The sequence below is a fragment of the Geotrypetes seraphini genome, chromosome 14, assembly GCF_902459505.1.
Source record: "Geotrypetes seraphini chromosome 14, aGeoSer1.1, whole genome shotgun sequence".
NCBI classification, from domain to species: Eukaryota; Metazoa; Chordata; class Amphibia; order Gymnophiona; family Dermophiidae; genus Geotrypetes; species Geotrypetes seraphini.
The window spans coordinates 61779653-61800596 of NC_047097.1; the positions used below are offsets into that span (position 1 = coordinate 61779653).

Below are 20944 nucleotides of genomic sequence, written 5' to 3' on the forward strand. Positions count from 1 at the left end.
GGTCACAATGGCTTGATTGGCTTGGCTCACTTTTATGACATACGAGGGGGTGCTGAAAAGTTCTCAGCCCAACCAACCAACTTTCTAAATTCTGAACGTTATTTTGCCACTGTAGCTGAAAGGAGAGTTATCTTATTTCATTAAGTGCCAATTTGCAGAAATGAAATTCTATGTTTTTGACATTGTTTCGGATCATTGATTGAACCACATCCACCTCACTCTCTTTGTGGGTGGGCTGAAAACTTTTACGCCCCCCCCCTCGCACTAAGTCTTTGCAGAGATAACTTTGGACAGAAGTTAGCACCAACAAGAAGTCCACAACCGACTCGGCACGGTCGGTGCTTGAAAACGCCGCTGCGCGTGACGTCCCAGCGATAGTCCTGAATGCCAAGCTCCAGCTGTCAAAATGCTCCAAAACAACATTAGCGTTAAACCTTCTCAGACAAATGACTTATAAACATGGGATATTGAAAAATAATTAGAGTCAGCTTGTTGTGCCAGGGAGTTATAACCAATCCAATGTTAGCCTCCAGCACTGCAAAGCTGGAAATAATCCCACCCTCCTTCATTTTAGACATGTTCAAAATATAGAACACTCTGAATGTTGAAGCTCTGTCTGTACCTATGTATTTATTTACGCAGATACAAACAGAAGTGCATAAATTAGAAACGAGCAGATGGGAAGACTGGTGGGAGGCCAGTCCTGCCACTCACACATAGGGTTACCGTATGGCTCCAGAAAAAGGAGTCACTCAATACGTGCACCCAGTCCTATTCAGGAGAAACAGTGCGTTAAGCCATTTTCTTCTGCGCTCAGAATCTTGTACATGTCGAGACCGTTGAGAGACCGTAGTTCATAGTTTCATAGTTTATTTAAATTATTTTTTTTGTTGTTGTTGACGGTTAAACGGTCTGATCTTACAATATTGGACCCAAGCCGGGGCTATCCCCTTGGACTGTTGGATCCATCAAATGACCGAGTTAGCCCGCTTTGAGCTTGGTTATTACAAACACTCTACCAACCCTGAGATACTGGCATATTTGGCCTTATGGCGGGTGTTTTTACATCTACCTAGAGTTTATTTAAATTTTGATTAAACGCTTATCCAGAGGTACAGTGTTGTATATAGTAATTTAAAATAGATGGGAGACAAACATTTTAGATAATTACATATACACCAAGCAAATAAACATACTTATGACATGGAAACATTGGGAAAAAAGGGAAGAACTACAATTTCTTAGAAAGAATACTTAAAAGGAAAATACACTAGGAAAGGGGGAAAAGTTAAGTAGTGTGGAAGTAAGTGCGTATGTAAAAAAAAAAAAAAAAATCAGTTATAGGCGTCTTTAAAAAGCAAGCATTTTAGGCTACTTTTGAATTTCTGCAAGTTTTGTTCGGCTCTGAGGTATAGGGGGGGAGAGCTCCAAATTAAAAGGGCAGTGACTGAGAAAACGATGAGTGGATTTAAGGGTTCAGACAAAGATCACCGTACAGGTCATGGGCGGGTGCGGGTGCGGACTGCTGGACGCGATGGACCTCTGGTCTGACCCAGCAGAGGCAACTTCTTAACTATCTTTAGGGAATGATGTGAGGCTGATCTTAAAATTCTGGGAGAGTCATAAGGGATCAGTAATCTATCTATGAATGCCGGGGTATTAGTCTGTATAGTTTTAAAAGTCAAGAGGGTAATTTTATGGATTATCCGATGTAAAACAGGCACTTAACCTTTTTGAATGACTGAACATTTTGAAGCCGAGATGGCGAAACGCCTCAGGACCCGCAACAGTGAAACTCTGCTAACTTCTTCCAAAGCTAAAGGTTATGTTCCTTTACATGACTTAAAGCTATTTAAGGCACGTGGGGTTACATAATTTATCAAGTGCATAAGTCACACTGTGTGATGATTTGGAGAAGAGTCGTTTAGCAGTGGGCTGCTTTCTCAACGGTCTCGACATCTACACGACTCAGCGCAGAAGAAAATGGCTGAACGTATTGTTTCTCCTGAATAGGACTGATGCAGGGGGGGGGGGACATGATTGAGACATTTAAGTACATCACAGGTCGCGTCGAGGTGGAAGATGACATTTTCTTTCTCAAAGGACCCTCGGCCACAAGAGGGCATCCACTCAAACTCAGAGGCGGGAAATTTAATGGCGACACCAGGAAGTATTTCTTCACGGAAAGAGTGGTAGATCGCTGGAACAAGCTTCCAGTGCAGGTGGTCGAGGCTACCAGCGTGCCTGACTTTAAGAATAAATGGGACACCTATGTAGGATCCCTACGAGGGTCGAGTTAAGGAATTGGGTCATTAGGGCACAGACTTAAGAGGGTGGGTCAGTAGAGTGGGCAGACTTGATGGGCTATAGCCCTTTTCTGCCGTCATCTTTCTATGTTTCTACGATGCATGGTTTGTGTGATTTCATTTGGAAAGGTCTTGCACCAGGTGTGCAAAAAAATTTCTCCCCATATGTCTTTTTGGGTATCCAGAAAAAGGAGGACAGATTGAGACATCTGAGTTTTACTTGCATCGGAAGCAATGGAAGTAAAGCCAAGCTGTCTCAATCCATCCTCCTTTTTCTGGAGCCATATGGGTGGAAAAGGAGAGAAAAAAAAAATGACATGGTGGGCACCAGTGGCGTAGCAAGGGTGAGAGGGGCCCAGGGCGGTGGCGCCTCTCCCTCACTCTCTTCTCCATCTCCACAAGCTCCATCCCCGTCCCCTCCTGCTGTGCCTCTTAACTTCCCCCCGGACCTCTGTAACATTCCTGACACGAGCGACAACTGTGTCGACTCTTCCTCTGACATCAGTTCCTAGTTGGGGGTCCAGGAAGTGATGTAAGAGGAAGAGCCAACACTGGTGTGATAGCAGGTTGGTGGTAGCTGCTCGTGCCAGGAGCATTACAGAGGTGCGGGGGAAGGGAAGCGGCATGCATGCGTGGCAGTGGGGAGTGGGGAAGGAGCGAGGGGGGGAAGAGGGGGATGGCCTCACCATGACAGCGCTCGGGGTGGACCGCCCCTCCCCCACCCCTTACTACACTTCTGTTCGGCACGGTGAAGGAAAAAAGAAGAGTGAAAGGATGGGGCAGAGAGAGCAGAGTGTGGGTTTGGGTTATGCCAAGAAGACAGGAATATGACCACAAAAGGTGGCAAATCAATTCAAATAAAATAAAAGTTTCCTATAATTGGAATGGCTGATCCTGGACAAGAGTCTAACAGCCGCGCGTTGGATCGTATCGATCTCTTTCCTGCTGTTCCTCCTGCACTTGAACAGTAAAGAATTACAGTCGTCAGCCCAGTTTCAAAAAAGAGCACGAACGAGACGCTGAAGGTCATCCTGGACTAAGATAAACCTAACTGTCCTAATTTTGTGCAGAGAAAAAGAACATTTGCAGCGGAGAGGAAACTTGCTGTTCAAATAAAAGAAACGAATCAGGTTTATGGTTTTTATTTATATCCTACTTTATACAAAGCAGGTTCCAAAAACACATACATAACCCCCCCCACACACACACACACAAAAAACACACATTACAAAACACATACATGCAAGCACAGATTGTCTCCAGCTAATCTTTTTCCTCATTTTGTGTTGCATAGAGCAGTGTTTTTCAACCTTTTTACACCTATGGACCGGCAGAAATAAAAGAATTATTCTGTGGACCAGCATCGGTCTGTGGACCGGCGGTTGAAGAACACTGGGCTAAGTCGTGGGCCAGATCCCGCCCCCATAATAGTACTAATTGCACCTTGCACTTCCCGTGCCTCATCTGGAAGCCTTCCCTCTGACGTTGCAAAGTCAGGAGAAGGCTTCCGGTTCAGGCGCAGGATGCCCGTAGGAGCCACTGCCCGTGGCTTTGTGCACTGAATCAGTTAGGAAGAGGGAGCTGGCTCGAAGATAACGCCGCATCGATCGCACCGTGGACCGGCGGTTGAAGAACACTGTTTTGGGCCTGATGCATGTGCTGGCCCTGTGGTCCGGCAGGAAATTTCTGTGGACCGGTGGTTGAAGAACACTGGCATAGACCATCAGGAGAAACTAGAAACTTCTACTTATTTGCTTATCCAAAAATTAATGGGTGTAGATATAAGACCTTCTTAGATAGGACCCTAGCATTTCAAGCTGGTAGGCAGCAAGCTAAGTTATCCTATTGCTCTTTTTGGAAATTAATTAAGACCACTTTGTTCGATAAGTTTATTACTTAGTGAGTTTTACTATTGAAATTCTATTTTACAAATATTTGTATTTTTTTCTGTGTTATTGTATTTCGCTGATTGTCCAGCTCTTTTTAGTGTAAACCGCCTAGAACTTTTGGTTATGGTGGTATAAAAGAATAAAGTTATTATTATTATAAGCACAGAATATAGTTCAAAAGCACCAGTTTGCTCACAGAGAAGTTTAGAACCAATCTGATTACCCAACACGGTCCGTGTTTCGGCTGGATTATGCCTTCATTAGGGGTCCTGATTGTCGGATACAAAAAGGAACTTAAGACAAGCAAATAAGTTTTGGTATATTGACTGGAGACAAACGAGTGCTTTTGGTATATTCACTGGAGACGTACGAGTGCCTGAATCAGCCATGAGAAAAGGTAGGTGACTGATGGAGGAAATATAAAGATCAAACGTGGGTGCGTGATTATATAAGTAAGAGTACTGTGAAGTGGAACTGTTAAAATACCATGTCACACAGATCATGACTTTGCTAAGAAATGGTTTTTCATACTACCTTTGAAATAGAAGGTAAATCCAAGACTGGTGAGAGTTAGAATTTCTTGTTCTAGAACCAAATAAGAAAGATTTTTCAGCTCACTGGCAAGACTTCCTGGGAAGAGCTTGCATTTACCATCAACTGAATGAATGGTGGTAGACTCAATGCAGTATTTTTAATCAACTTAGAAGGAAGAAGAGGAAGAGGTAGCCAGCTTCAATGCACATTAACCAGTGCAGCACTAGAAGAATTCCACAATGATGTTAGACTATAGAGCAGTGGTTCCCAAACCCTGTCCTGGGGGACCCCCCAGCCAGTCGGGTTTTCAAGATATCCCTAATGAATATGCATGAGAGAGATTTGCATATAATGGAAGTGACAGGTATGCAAATCTCTCTCATGCATATTCATTAGGGTTATCTTGAAAACCCGACTGGCTGGGGGTCCCCTAGGACAGGGTTTGGGAACCACTGCTATAGAGCGATGCCTGGTAGTGTGAAGAGTTTCAGTCTCTGGTAGCCAGAGCTGAGATTGTGATGTCATAATGCCTCATTCCACCAATAAGAGCCAACCTCATCAATGATGTCACAATGGCTTGATTGTCCTATACTTGGCTCACTTTTATTACATATAAGGAGGTGCTGAAAAGTTCTCAGCCCAACCACCCAACTTCTCAAATTCTGAGCATTATTTTGCCACTGTAACTGAAAGGAGTGTTATCTTATTTCATTAGGTGCCAATTTGCAGAGATGAAATTCTGTTTTGACATTGTTTCAGATCATTGATTGAACCATATCCACGTCATTCTCTTCATGGTTGGGCTGAGAACTTATCGGCACCCCCTAATAGTGTGAAGACTTTCAATCTCTGGTAACCAGAGCTGAGATTGTGATGCCATAATGCCTCATTCCACCAATAAGAGCCAACCTCATCAGTGACGTCACAGTGGCTTGACTGTTCTATACTTAGGCTCACTCACCAACTTCCTAAATTCCGAGTGTTATTTTGTCTCTGTAGCTGAAAAGAATGTTATCATATTTCATTAAGTGCCAATTTGCAGAAATTCCATGTTTTGACATTGTTTCAGATCATTGATTGAACCATATCCATGCCATTCTCTTTTGGTTGGGCTAACAACTTTTCAACACCCCCCTCTTATAGCACAGGCTGAACTTAAGTCCCTTTATAGAAAATAACTCTTTATGTGACCTGTTGCGGGATACCTCTTGGGTAAAGGGCGCCTTAAAATGTTGATGAATCATAATCCCGCTACTGTTGCACTTGATTTATTTTCATGTATGGTGTTGTTGACCTTTTGTGTGCTTAAACTTGCACCATAAGTCATCTGCAGAGATATTTCAGGTGCTGAAGAAGCACTTACCAGAAGCAAAGCGTGAATGTGTAAATCAGACAGAGAGACATTTAAGCATCTGCTGTCACATGAAGCTGAAAAGAGGGACAGTGAGAAATGTTGCCCCACTTAAAGGGTGGTGGCATTAGAAAAAGACTTCAAATCGAAACAATGCTAAAATTCTCCATATATAAAGTGACCAGTGGGACACCTCCAGGGGATTTTTACAACTGTGCATCCAAATGGCAGCTTACGTTTAATGTGAGCAAGTGCAAAGTGATGCATGTTAAAATTATCTATAAAGCCAAAAAAATTTGATCATGTCTCTCCATTATTTAAAAAAGCACATTGGCTCCCAGTTGCTCATCGTATTTTATTTAAACTATGTTTGCTTACCTTTAAATCCTTATTATTTAAAACCCCTGCTTTTATTTTTAGAGTTTTAATTCCTTACACTACCTCTAGATTTCTGAGATCACAAGACCAACACTTATTGGTCATTCCCTCGTTAAAAGTTATTAACACGAGGCATCAGACTATTTTTTCAGTTACCGCTCCTCAGTCCTGGAATGCCCTTCCATTATATATAAGAGAGGAAAAGAATTTGGACAAATTCAAGACCAAACTTAAGAGTTTTCTCTTTAAAGATGCATATAATGAGTAAACGAAACGCTTTTGTCTCTCTTTACTCAATATTTCATTATAATCTACATTAGTTTCCCCTCCTCTTGTTTTTACCTTAAATGTATTGAATTAAATACCGATTGTAACTCCTTAATAATTTCCCCTCTTGTTTTGATATTGTATGTATAAGTTATTATATTTAGTAGACTTAAACTTTGTATAGGAATGTTTGTATTTGTTGATTTAATTTGTCTAGACTCACGTTTGTGTGATTTGTCACCCATATCTGGTTTTTTATCTAGTGTACATCGCCTAGAATTTGGAATAGGCGATTAATCAAATTTTATAATAAACTTGAAACTTGAAAAGAGGAACCCAGATTATAGCAATTTGATACAAGGTCCCATATTAGGAGTCACCACGCAGGAAAAGGAGTTAGGCGCCATCGTTGAGGATAAGCGTTGAAACCCTCGGATCAGAGTGTGGTGGCGACTAAGAAGGCAAATAAAATGTGAGGGATTTTCAAGAAAGAAATGTAAAACAAAGAAAAAAAAAAGTTATAATGCCTCTGTATCGCTCCATGTTGCGACCGCACCTTAAATACTGTGGCCCGAATTTATTTTGTTTATTTAAAACTCTGATATCTTTATAGGATGCCAATACTGGCGCCACCAAGAAAGCAGCCACCGATCGTGTGTCAGTCACGTAATGGTGCCCTGTAGAGAATCGCGCCTCTGTAGGACACAGGCGCCAGAAATGTAGGCTAGGGTTTTCCACGCCTACATTTCCAGCACCTATGCACGCCATGACTTGCACCTATGTAGGCGCTTTATGGCATCTAATGCCACTGCTGGTGTTGGAAACGTCCATAGTGACTTTAGCGCCATAAAGCACCTACTTAGGCGCAATTCTGGTGAGTTTTATTTAGGCGCTGGTAGGCGCTTTATTTCTGCCATTTTTAAATGGCGTTTCTCAATTAACTTAGCCGCTGGACGGGCGCCTACTGGTACCTAAGCTTTGGCACCATTTATAGAATGTCCCCCTGTGTGTAAGTGTGGTCACTGCATCTCAAAATAGATATAGCAGAATTAGAAAAGGTACAGAGGAGGGCACGGAAAATGATAAAGGGGATGGAATGACTTCCTAGGAGGAAAGGCTAAAGTGGTTAGGGCTCTTCAGCTTGGAGAATAGACAACTGAGGGGAGATATCATAAAGGTCTATAAAATACTGAGTGGAGTGGAACAGGTAGATGTGAATTGCTTGTTTACTCTTTCCAAAAATACTACGCCTAGGGGGCATGCCATGAAGCTACCAAGCAGTACATTTAAAACAAACTGGAGAAAACATTTATTCACTCAACATGCAATTAAATTCTGGATTTTTTTGCCAGAGAATGTGGTAAAGGCAGTTAGCTTAGCAGGGTTTAAAAAAGATTTGAATGTAGAAACATGATGGCAGATAAAGGCCAAACGACCCATCCATATCATCCACTATCTCCATCTCTCTTCCAGGTGCCTGTCCCACACCTTCTTGAACTCAGACACAGTATTTGCCTTCACCACCTCTACTGAGAGACTATTCGACCCTTTCTATAAAAAAGTATTCCCTTAGATTACTCCTGATCCTATTACATCTTTACTTCATCTTATGCCCTCTTATTCTAGAGCTTCCTTTCAAAAGAAAGAGACTCGCCTCATGCATATTTATGCCATGTAGGCATTTAAACGTCTCCCAAGTATTAATAATTGATCACAATTTTCACTCCAATTTTTATATATAATGTTTTCAGCCAGCAGTGGGAATGCCCAAAGAAAGACACATTTAATAATATTGTGGAGAAAAAGCCTCAAGCCTTTCTATTAGAGCCGACAATCTGCATCGATTTCTAGCTGCTCATTTCTTATCATAGGCAAAAAAAACCCTCCACTATTCAAAAATGTAAATTTCAAAAGGGATCACTACCCACCTTTGTGCGCAGGGAATTAGTACAGAAAAGCAAAATTTCCACCTAGCTTAAAGTGCTGGTGCTTCCCGTGTCACAGCATTATCTTCACATTGTTATTTAATCTCCAGTTCCAGCTGTAATCACGCCCGCTGTTGTAGGAGCACGCATGCGATGATATCACATGCATGCGCCCTAGATGCATATCTCCTTGAGAGAGGCATATAAAGATATGGTTGGCTATAAAATAAGCCAGGTGAATACCTGGCAGGGCCTCCGCGTGTGCGGATCGCCGGACTTGATGGACCGAAGGTCTGATCCGGAGATGGCGCTTCTTATGTTCTTATATCATCACATCGATGCCTGCGCATGAGCAGAGGCCCCACGCTCAGGGAAGGAGACACGAGGTTCACGGGGGGGGGGGGGGGCTGGGGGTGGAATAGGGCAGGTCCAGGTATCCTCTTTTTTTAAAGAGGAAATCTGGTAACCCTAACCCCGAGGAACACTGGGAAGAGTCTGTAAGTGGATTGCAAGGTCTCCTTTGTAAAGAAGGTGGATGTGGTAGACAGGTTTCCTTGTATGACTGGTAATAACTCATGCAGTGGTAAGCTGCTACTGCTACTAGGTCACGAGTCAAAACCGCACGCGGACAATTGCGGGCAATCGCACGCAAGAAGTCAGCGCGCTGGATTCAAACATTATTTTAAAATGCTCCGAGGGGGGTGTGTGGGGGGGGAGAACCCCCCACTTTACTTAGAACTGTTGGCACTCCCGTTGGGGAGGGGGGGACCCCCATTACAGAGGAAATTGTAATTTTTCCCTAAAAAGAGGGAAAAAGGCTGTTTCCTCTATAATGGGGGGTATTCCTCCCCAACGGGAGCACCAACAGTTCTAAGTAAAGTGGGGGGTTCCCCCCTCATTCACCCACTCGGAGCACTTTAAAATAGTGTTTGAATCCAGCATGCTGACGTCCTGTGCGCGATTGGCCGCGCGTGATTGTCTCGCGCGGTTGTGTCTATGCATTCTACTACTAATCATTTCTATAGCACTACTAGACATACGCAGCGTTGCACATCAAAACACAGAAGAGACGGTCCCTGCTCAAAAGAGCTTACAATTTAGTCAAGATAGAAACTGGATAAGAAGGTGCATCAATACACAGTGCCCAGGTGGGGGAACCATATACAGTTGCATTATGATGTCATCGAGAATTCTGGGTATGACCCAGATGCATTGTGATGTCACTGAGCGTTCAGAGAGCTTCTACTACTCCTAATCATTTCTATAGTGCTACTAGACACACGCAGCGCTGTACATCACAACACAGAAGAGACAGTCCCTGATCCAAAGAGTTTACAATCTAATCAAGACAAACTCTTTTAAGTACTGTATAAGGATGACAGTGATAGTCGAGAGGGCTAACTGATGAAAGGTTTGGAAACAGGATACTGGACTTGATGGACCTTTGGTCTCTCCCTTATGTTCTTATATTCCTATGTGCCTTTATGTAGATCAGGGGTGTCCAACCTGTGGCCCGAGGGCCGCATGCGGCCCCGTGAAGTATTTTGTGAGGTCCCGGTCAAGGGCGATGCAGTGTTTCCTCTGCTAACCCCGGGTGTTTACCGTCTTGCTGGCTCCCTCATCTGTCTTGCTGAAGTGTTTGCGCGGCCCCAGAAACATTTTTTTCGGCCAATGCGGCCCAGGGAAGCCAAAAGGTTGGACAACCCTGATGTAGATGATACAAATTCAATAACCAGGAAACAAAATGAAACATGCTCTGTTTCTATGTGCACTTCAAGACCTTAGTGAGAAGGGATCAGTGATCAAGAGAATCTGCGGCGGTACATTGGGCAGATACAAAAAGGCAGACAGTGTGTCTTTTCGGCTGCCATCTTTGTGAATTGCCAGGAAGAGGCATGAAATACACACGGTGGGAATTGGGGGTGGGGTGGAGTGAGGAATTCTTCCTGCTGCTCAAAGTCTGGGGATTCTTTCTTGATTTTATCCCCTTCTGTCTTTACAGAAGCTGAAACCCATGGATTCAAATGGCTCTTCTGACCCATATGTGAAAGCAAACTTGCTTCCAGGAGCCAGCAAGGTGAGAGACATGGGGTGGAGAGAAGAACCACAGAGACAGCCAGTCCAGTTTCAGAATACCCACGAGTAGGCAAGAGATCGTGCCTATACAGTGGATCTAATATATGTAAATTAATCTCATGCATATTCATTATGAGCATCCTGAAAACCAAAGAGGATTGGGAGTGCAGAAAGATTGCTCACATCACCTCACTGTAGTTACCTGCTCTTGCCTCCTGTTCCCGGCAGGCAAACAAACTGCGGACTAAGACACTGCGGAACACCCTGCACCCGGTGTGGAATGAGACACTGACGTATTACGGTATCACCAAAGAAGATATGGTGAGAAAGACGCTCAGGTGAGCCACAGCTGGGACACTGTCACTGTGTTGCCGCATTTCTTACTGGGGAAGCCTCTGAGCCAGTGACGTAGCAAGGGGAGGGGAGGGGGGGTGCAAACCACCCTGGGTGCCCTCTTGGTGAGGGCACTGGCACCTCCAGTGGCATAGCAATGGTAAGAGGTGCAAGGGGTGGTGGTGCCCCCCGCCCTGCTCCTTCCACGATGGCCCCTGCTCGCAGAAGTCAACCACGTGCTCCTTGCGACCCCGTCGGCTCTCCCTCTGATGTCAGCAGGAGAGCCGATGGGGTCACAAGGAGCATGTGGTTGATCACCATGAGCAACGACTTCATCTAGAGGTATGGGGAAGGGAAGAGGGGTGTGCGCGTGGTGAGGGGAGGGAAAAGGCGGGGTGGGGGCAGAGAGGAGGAGGGATGCATGTGTGGTGAGGGGAGGGAAGAGGCGGGGGGGGGGCAGAGAGGAGGAGGGGTGCTGGTGTCCCCACCAACATGGCGCCCGGGGAGGACCGCTCCCCCTCCTTGGTATGCCACTAGGCACCTTTTCTCCTCCCTGCCCCCGGTCCTTCTCTTCCCCACCCCCATGCATGCACCTTTCCTTCTCCCCCATGCCTTTAACTCTTCACCGGTGCAAGCAACAGCTCCAACCTGCGCCAACCCTGGCTCTCCCTCTGAAGTCACTTCCTGGTCACAGTTGTGATTGCATCTGTTTTGGAAAGAGGACATGTCTGGGTGTTCCCAGACATCTGGAAACCTGATAGCAGCCAGTTTTGATAGATACTACTACTAATCATTTCTATAGCGCTTCTAGATATACATAGATGGCACATTTATTATCCTCTGTAAGCACAGGGATGTATATTATTACAGCTTGTGTTCAGCTTTGCTGTGGAGTACTCCAGCTATGAGGAACTGGTGTTACCATCAGAAAGTCAGAGCATAAACATCAGAGGGTAGTAGTACTTCTCTACAGTAAACTATGAACATACTCCTTTTTTTAAAAAAATAAGGCAGCGGACACTGTAGAAGATCTAAAATGATTCCGTAACTGGTACTTTTCCTGTGAGAATAGGCTGTCAGTATGTGATGAAGACAAGTTCAGTCGCAATGAGTCCATTGGCGAAATCCGAGTGCCCCTGAAGAAGTTGATCCCCAATCAAACCAAGAACTTCAATATCTGCCTGGAAAAGCAGCTGCTGGTAATGGGGATGGGAAGGGGATCAGGAAAAAGGAATCCACTATGCCAGTGGTTCCCAAACTTGGTCCTAGAGGCAGTGGCTTAGTAAGGAGGAGGGCAGGGGAGGGCGGACCACCCCGAGCGCCATTTTCACAGGGGGACGTCAGCACCACTCAGCCCCTACGTGAGCAGCATCTTCCACTAGCTGCTTGCACCAGCCTCGGCTCCCTTCTGACATCACTTCCTGGTCAAGGGACCAGGACATGATGTCAGAAGAGTGCCAAGGTTGGCAAACATTTCAAGAAGTATGCAGGGGGAGCGCTCAAGCAGCGAAGAAGAGGGGGGGGGGGCACGGTGATGCCAGGCACAACTGCTCTGGATGCTAACCTCCCTCGTTACGCCACTGCTTGGATTCACTTCAGCCAGTCAGATTGAATATTTATAATTTGCATACACTTCAGCCAGTCACAATGAATATTTATAATTTGCATACACTGCTTCTGCTGCATGCAGATCTCTCTCATGAATATTCATTGTGGATATCTTGAAAACCAGATTGGCTGGGGTGCTTCCAGAACCTGGTCTGGGAAGTACTATGCATTTCTGTCTTCCAATGCATTAGGAGAAACTCTACTTGTCAGTCACCTTTCATTGTAATTTTCATTGTTCACCACTGGAGGTCTCTTTTTGGAGCACAAGAATGATTCCATTTCTCTATTAAGAGACTCCTCCAATACATGTGTGCTCTGGCAAAACTGAAACCTGATCACACTCACTGTATTCACTACATGATTCCACAATTCCTTGCTGAACTAGGAGTTTCTGTATTTTTTTTTCTTTTCAGACGAAGCGTCCCAGTACCATGAACGCTGTGCGTGGAATGGCTGTCTACGAAGAGGTGGGTGCAACTGAAAGACAGAAGTGCTTTTCAGTGATGTAGCCTGGGGCAGTGGCGCTCCCTTCCCGACCTCTTCTCCGCCCCCCATCCCATCTGCTCCTTTCCCGCCCACGTCTGCACACCTTCCCCACAAAACTTTAACAGTTCAACAGACCGTTTTGTGAAACAGGGATTGTTCCATTCTTTACATCGTCTATATATATAAAATCGGATGTATCTTTGTATGTGTATGTATGTATGTTCCAGTATAACTCTGAAATGCATGGAGAGATTTCAACCAAACTTGGTATACATATGACTTACTATCTGGGAAAAAATACTGTGGGAGTGGGAAGGGGGGGATCACATACACAGATACATCTGATTTTATATATATAATGGAGCTGCTTTGACCAATTGTGTGAAGCTTGGGGAATGATGTCACAGTCATTTAACAGTATATGTTCCAGCATAACTCTGAAATGCATGGAGAGATTTCAACCAAACTTAGTATACATATCACTTACTATCTGGGAAAAAATACTGTGGGGGTGGGAAAGGGGTGACGTGTTTTATATAGAATGGAGCTGCTGTGACCAAATGTATGAAGCTTGGGAAATGATGTCACAGTATATGGGGAAGTGCAGCTGTGGTGCGGTGTGGTGAAGCCTAAACAGAAACTGAAAATTTGTGTGATGTTAATCCTCAAGTGAATGTACACCAAAACCCAAGGGAATTTGAGAGTAAACATAATTGTCAAATACTTCCCATTTTACCAGGCATAATCACTGAATACAAGTCTATCGATACCGGAAAAGTGGGATACATAAATATCCGGGCAACGCCGGGTGATCAGCTAGTTGAGGAAGTCTGCGATTTGAGGAGGCTTTTCAAAACCTGGACAAAGTGCCGTGTTTTGAAAAGTTTCCAAGTTTATTATAAGATTTGATTAATCGCCTATTCCAGGTTCTAGGCGATGTACATCATAAATTACAGAGTTAGGGTAAAAATACATATTTAGAACAACTTAAAACAAATTAAAATAGCCTAAAACACATAACATGACTAAACATATACAATAGAACAATAAACATACGTGATGACAATAGGTAAGGTAATGGGAAGAAATACAGTTCAATATAAAAGAAACATTTAAGGTTAAAAACAGTAGGGAGAGGTGCAGAAATTTAATATGGACTGTAAAAAAGATTCAATATAAAATGTAGAAAAAAATCAATTAATCACTAAAAGCATCTTTAAAAAGAAATCCCTTAAGTTTGCTCTTAAATTTATCTAAAGTTCTTTCTTCTCTTAAATAAATTGGCAAGGCGTTCCAGGCTAGAGGAGCCGTAACTGAAAAAATAGAAAAGCTATCCGGACCCCTGGACATGGGTAACTCTACCATAGATGCTTGGCTTGTGTTTCTGCCCCAGAGCCAGGAAGTTGTAGGCCCCAGTATGTCCTATTACTATTTGTGCTCTGTCCATTTGATTATGTATATTTTGATGTTTCCCTTTTTTATCTTTGTAAACCACCTATAACAAATTTTTATTAAACTTGATACTTGACTGCAGTATGCTCACAAGAACAGATGGATAACCCTATGGTTCAGCATACCAGCCCTACTGGAAGGAAAACTCCCATAGATTAGGGTTGCCATATTTTCCAATCGGAAAATCCAGACCTCTTAAACCCGCCCAGTTTCACCCATCCTTGCCCTGTTATGCCATAATCCCGTCAGTCCTGCCCTAGCCCCGCCCCCTACTGCATCTCTAATGGTGTTTTTCCTCTGCCTCATGTGAGACGATGGCCAGTGACAGCAGATTGTTAATTCTAATACTGCTTCCCTCTCCTGTTTCCTTTTTGGGTGATGTGGACGAGGCAGAAGGAGGCAAGTGAGGCCCCACCGGAGGAGCGTGGACGAATCTTGCTCTCTCTTTGCTACAGCTCCCAGAAGCAGGGTCTCATTGTGGGCATTGTGCGCTGTGCCCATCTTGCAGCCATGGACTCCAATGGATATTCTGATCCCTTTGTCAAAATGTGAGTCTGAACGTGGAGTGGGGGGAGGATCAAAGGGCTTTGGGCTGTGCTGGAGAAGCAGCGTGTACAAGGAAAGACAGGGCGATGCGGCCAAGGAGCTACAGGATAGGAGGGGCCACACTGAGGGCAGGCTATATCCACCCAGGGCTAGGCAACCTTCAGTTCTCAGGCACTCCATGATGGGTCACCCTATTAATCCCTGGATGGGGGTGGGGGGGGGGGGATTACAGCGTTATAGGGAGTTTATATGGATCAAGGATTTTCTGCAGGAAAAGATGAATCAGAGTCGAGTCCTAGGACTACCTTATTCCTTGCAGTAATGGCATAGTAAGGTGGGGGGGGGGACAGGGGGCGGTCCACCCCTGGCGCTGTCTTGGATGGGGGCGCCTCCTCTTTCTCTGCCACGTGTGTGCCTTCACTTCCCCCCACCTCTAGATCTTCGCCAGCACGAGCAGCAACTCCAACCTGCTGATCGCAACAGCGTCGGCTCTCCCTCCGACGCCAATTCTGGGTCCCGTGCCTAGGACGCGACATCAGAGAGAGAGCGGACGCCGATGCGGGCAGCAGGATGGCGACGCTGCTCATGCCGGGAAAGTGAAAGAGGTTCAGGAGAAGGGAAGAAGCGCGTACGTGCTGCAGGGAGGGGGGGGAGCAGGGGGCCATAGGAGTCAGGGAGGGGGCGCTACCACCCTAGGCCTCTCTCACCCTCACTATGCCACTGCCTTGAGGGAAATAAGCAACACTGTGGCCACCTCAGGCAGACTGACAGCAACGATGAAAGGAGAAGGGGAATGGCAGGAGCCATCACAGAAAGGAAAGGCCGACTCGGTGGCAGCGTTCTCTAGTGCAAAGCAGAAGATCCGGCTTTGGCTCCGCTTTAGAGCAGGGGTGTCAAAGTCCCTCCTCGAGGGCCGCAATCCAGTCGGGTTTTCAGGATTTCCCCCATGAATATGCATGAGATCTATTAGCATACAATGAAAGCAGTGCATGCAAATAGATCTCATGCATGTTCATGGGGGAAATCCTGAAAACCCGACTGGATTGCGGCCCTCGAGGAGGGACTGTGAGACCCCTGCTTTAGAGGCAGCCTTTGCACTGCAGCTCTTGGGCAGGGGGGGCTCAGCTGATCATTGTACAGCAGCGACACCCAGTGGCCAGAGTAAGGATGCTTTGATACTAGGCTCCACTACAGTGACTGGACTAGATGGGGCAAAAATAGGGAATACCTGTCTTCCCATCAGGTCATTTATCATTACAAATGGGGGTTCAAGAATTGGTAGGAGCCAGATTTAATGGAATAGGAAACCTAGAGGAGCAGGAAGAAAATACAAGAGAAAAAGAAAGAGCGCATATAGCTACACCTCCTCCTCCTATCTATGCTGGGAAAATGGTAGCATTCTAGGGTTACCATATGGCTCCAGGAAAAGGAGGTCGGATTGAGACATCCGGGTTTTTACTTTCATTGCTTTCAATGGAAGTAAAACCGAGATGTTTCAATCCGTCCTGCTTATTCTGGAGCCATATGGTAACCCTATTGCTGAAAATATTAAGAGCAATCGAGGACCGAATCTCAAAGCCAAATTAAAGATTAGGAAATAATCTTTTCACCATTCCATGGCTTGTCACATCAAGGGGGCAGATTATTTACGTTTTCCTTCATAGACAAAAAAATGGGAAATACCCTTCAGTACACCTGGCACAGAGGCATATGTTAAAGTCAGCAAAAGTTTGGACTCAAGGATCATTCTGTCCTAATCTCAGTGGTAAAAGAGCTAAGCTTCTGCTCTCCCCCCCTCAGGATCTCCTTTTCCCAACAACAATGAACCAGGAATTTGGGCCTACAATAATATCGAAGATGAGAACAGTTATCGGTTCTCTTCTTAGTATCCCCACACAGTCTCCCTCTTAGATTTAGACATTAGATTTTTTTTTTTTTCTCTTCTCGCTTTTCCTCAGATACCTGCGCCCAGACATGGGGAAGAAATCCAAATACAAGACCACTGTGCGGAAAAAGACACTGAATCCAGAGTTTAATGAGGTAAGGTGTAAGCTTCAATGGAGCAGAGTGAGGCAAGTGAGCATTCTCCTCTGTAAAGAGACCTGTCACCGCTGGGTCCCAGTGTTTCTATAGCCAAATAAAGTGTTGCTACTATCCTACTTGAAAGAGAATCTCAACTGGCCCTCACCAATGATGATTTGCATATCCCAGTTAAGTTCTTGAAGATCAATTTTTATAAAATTCCTTTATTACAGATGACCAAGTGGAAAAGATCACTAGCCCTCTTGGGAGGCGGGAGGGAGGAAGACACATATATGTCTGTCTTACATGAGCCTAGTAGAAAGCTCCAACGTCAGTATCCTCTCTCTGTCCTGTAGACATGGCAAAGCTCAGCATCTCTCTCTTCTCATGAATGGGTTACCATATTTATGAAGTCAAAAAACGAGGACACATGACCTTGCCACACTCCATCCACAGCCCCGCACATTCTTCACCCATTTCCTTGGTCCCCCTTCCAATCCTCTGTAACCTATTAGTGCTTCTCTATCTCTCTCCCTTCCTCCAAACCTCCTCATCCACGGGTGCTTCTCTCTCTCTCTCTCCTTCCAACCCCCCTCCTTCTGTGGGTGCTTCTTTCTTTTGCTCTCTCCCTCTACTTCCAACCCCCTCCCCCCTTACAGGTGCCCCTCTCTCCTTCCACCCCCCCCCCTTACAGGTGCCCCTCTCTCCTTCCAACTTCCTCTCCTGCTGTGTCGGTCTCTCCTCTCCCATCCAGCACTGGCCTACTCCATGCTCTTTTCTCCAACACTCCCTCAATGCTGTTTCTCCAGGCTTCCTCCCTCCCTCTTTGCTGTTTCTCCAGCCCCTTCCCTTCCCCTCCCCACCCTTCCCTCCTCCAACTCTGCTTTTCCTCAAGACCTCTTTAGCTCCTGCCTCCTACACCCCCTCTCTGGGCCTGGCCACTGTAATTTAATCTCCAGGCAGCTGACAGCAACAATGAGGTGAGCCTGCCGACGCTAGCCTGCCCTGGAAGCTGCCTCTGCAGCAATTTCCTGTTCCTGAATAGGTGGGACTTGCAGAGAGGCAGTTTCCGGGGCAGGCCAGTGGTAGCATGCTCCTTGTTGCTGCTGCTGGCTGCCCGAAGATTAAATTACAGTGGCTGGGTTTGGGGAGGAGGTAGGTGGAGGAGTTTGGGGAGGAGGTAGGTGGTGATGGAGTTTGGGGAGGAGGTAGGTGGAGGATTCCCCCATTAAAAAAAAACCAAAACCCAGCTGGGCACCCCGACAGTTCTCTATAAAGAGGATATGTCTGGGTTTTCCTAGACATCAGGCAACCCTACTCATGGAAAGACTGGTCTCTTCTCTCTATTCTTCTGTGCACAAAAGAGCAGAATTTGGGGATGACCATACTGGCAGGTAGATAAGGGGATGGCATAAGCCAGAAGGATGCTTGGGAGAGGAATGACCTGCAGGAAAAATGAGGTGATAGTGTCTCTGTATAATCTCTGGTGAGACCTCAGAGTATGAATACAGTTCTGGAGACTGCACCTTGAAAAAGATATAAACAGGATGGCGTCAGTCCAGAAGGTGGTAACTAAAATGGGCTTCAAGATCTTTCTAAACCTTAGCAGGAAGGAAAGAGAAGACAGATAGTCAACAGAAAGGAGGAGCTTGAAGGATTAGAGAAAAAGAGAGTTGATTTGGGAGTAGTCTAAGGAAATATCTCTTTATAAAAAGGGGTAAAGGATGTGCAGAACAACGTCCTAGTTGAGGTGGAAGAGGCAAGGGCAGTATCTGAATTCAAGAAAGCACTGAACAAGTTCAGAGGACTTTTGAGGAAGAAGGGAACTGTTGAGTTGCTCAGTAGGACAGGATGGGCAAACTAGACAGGCCATCAGCTCATTTCCTGTTATGGTTTCTGTTGCTGTGTCTTTCCCTCTCTACATGGGAAAGCACCGGTCCCTTCTCCCTATGCATCTGAAGTCCTTGGCTCCCCTTTCCCTCTCTAACTAGCACCAACTGTTTTCTCATGTTACACTTGCAAGCACTGGACACCCCTCTCTTGCTGTCCGTTCTCCCTCTATGCAGGAATTCTTTTATGAAATCCGTCAGGATGAATTGGCTAAGAAGACTCTGGACGTTTCGGTGTGGGATTATGACCTCGGCATGTCAAATGATTTTATAGGTGAGGCTATTTCTGACCCAGTCTTCACCTCTCTCCTTGATGTTAAATTTGCCCTAAATTATTGCTCTGTACAATAAGTTGCGTGGTGAGGGATCTCCTGCATCTTAGGTAATTCCTACAGGGATATGGCTGAAGCAGTGGTGTAGCGAGGGTGAGGTGCCTAGGGCAGTGGCAACCCTCCCCTGCCCTTGTCTTAGCACCTGCTCCCGCCTGCCATGCGCACCTCTCCGCTCCTTCCACCATCCCGCCTTCCGCGCGCGCCCCTCCTTCCCCCATAGCTCTAGTTGAAGTTGTTGCTTGCAACCCCATCGGCTCTCCCCATGACGTCGCTTCATTCGCGCGGCATTCAGAAGTGACGTCAGCGGGAGAGCTGATGGGGTCGCGGAGAGCACGTTGTTGACCAGCGCAAACAACTTCAACTAGAGGTATGGGGGGATGTGCATGTGGAGGGGAGGAATGGGAGGAGGTGAGGGGGAGGGGAGGAGGATGGGTGCTGACACCCAGGGTGGATAATCTTCTCGTGACCCCCCCCTTACTACTTTCATAACATGCATAGATGTGGACACAGTCTCCCTCCAGGGGCAGGAATGGGCCATGAGGTTGAGACAGACACTAAAGAAGGACACGGGATTGTTTCCCTTGGTTATCCACAGGGACGGGAACAGTGATGAATTTTGTCACCATGTCATTCTCTAGGTATATCGCCTTCTTATCAGGGAGTCCTAGCATCAGAGCATATCTCTATAGGAAAGCATGCACCGATCCACCCATCACACATATAAGTCGCTGCCCTCCATCTTTTGCCACCCTCTTCGTTGGTCTCAGTAGCTGTGCAACAGTCTATTTCTGTTTTTTTCTGCAGGTGGAGTACAGCTGGGCATTAATTCAAAAGGTGAAGAGCTCCGACACTGGTTCCAGTGTCTGAAAAATGCAGATGAGCGGGTGGAACACTGGCATGCACTGACCAATGAGAACCCAGAGCTCAGTGATTAAGACCTGGGGGGGGGAAGGAGGAAACAGAAGCCTCAAGCAATAGCAGCCCCTTCTACAGGCTGCAAAACAGATCCCTGCACATGACTTTGTCTTCCATAAACTTAAAAATGCACTCAGTAATGCAGTCCTCCTAGAAACCAAATCGCTAACCCCAGCTACAAATGCTCCTCTCACAGACTGTAAAAGTGGCCTCGGTCAATGCCACTCCAGCCAGAGACTTAAAAATAGGCCTCAAGCAATAATATTCTTTTCAGAGACAGAAACGGGCCTCAGTCAATGACAAAACTCAGCTGAAACTGAAGACTAGACCAGCCAGATAAGTGATTGCCGACATCTGACATAAATTCATAATTTGAACATTTTGTCAAAGGTTGCGAGATGGCTAGCTGCAACCAGGGAAGCAACAGGTATTGCCGTCCAATCCATCAGACAATGTCAACAAAGCACCTTAAGCTAGGGTTACCATACGTCCGGATTTATCCCAGCAGTTTGTCCGGGATTTGGACTCTTTGAGTCCAGCCTACATTTTTTTTTTTTTTTTTTACCTGTAGGCCGGCAGCAGGAGTCATCCCTGAGTGGGAGCTGCATCAATTGCAGTCCTGCCGTGGATACTGG

At 45.7% G+C, this 20944-nt stretch overlaps 1 protein-coding gene across 1 annotated transcript in view; it reads left to right on the forward strand.

The window, feature by feature from the left end:
* The window catches only part of LOC117348668 (double C2-like domain-containing protein beta), a 43160-nt gene extending 22421 nt beyond the window's left edge, over window positions 1–20739 (forward strand). The window contains exons 3-9 of the mRNA XM_033921032.1: window positions 10653–10727; window positions 10955–11064; window positions 12132–12258; window positions 14999–15153; window positions 17110–17191; window positions 19240–19336; window positions 20199–20739. Coding sequence (XP_033776923.1) covers window positions 10653–10727; window positions 10955–11064; window positions 12132–12258; window positions 14999–15153; window positions 17110–17191; window positions 19240–19336; window positions 20199–20329 — 777 coding nt within the window. The 3' untranslated portion in view covers window positions 20330–20739. The remainder of the gene's footprint in view (window positions 1–10652; window positions 10728–10954; window positions 11065–12131; window positions 12259–14998; window positions 15154–17109; window positions 17192–19239; window positions 19337–20198) is intronic.
* Window positions 20740–20944: the final 205 nt, after the last annotated feature.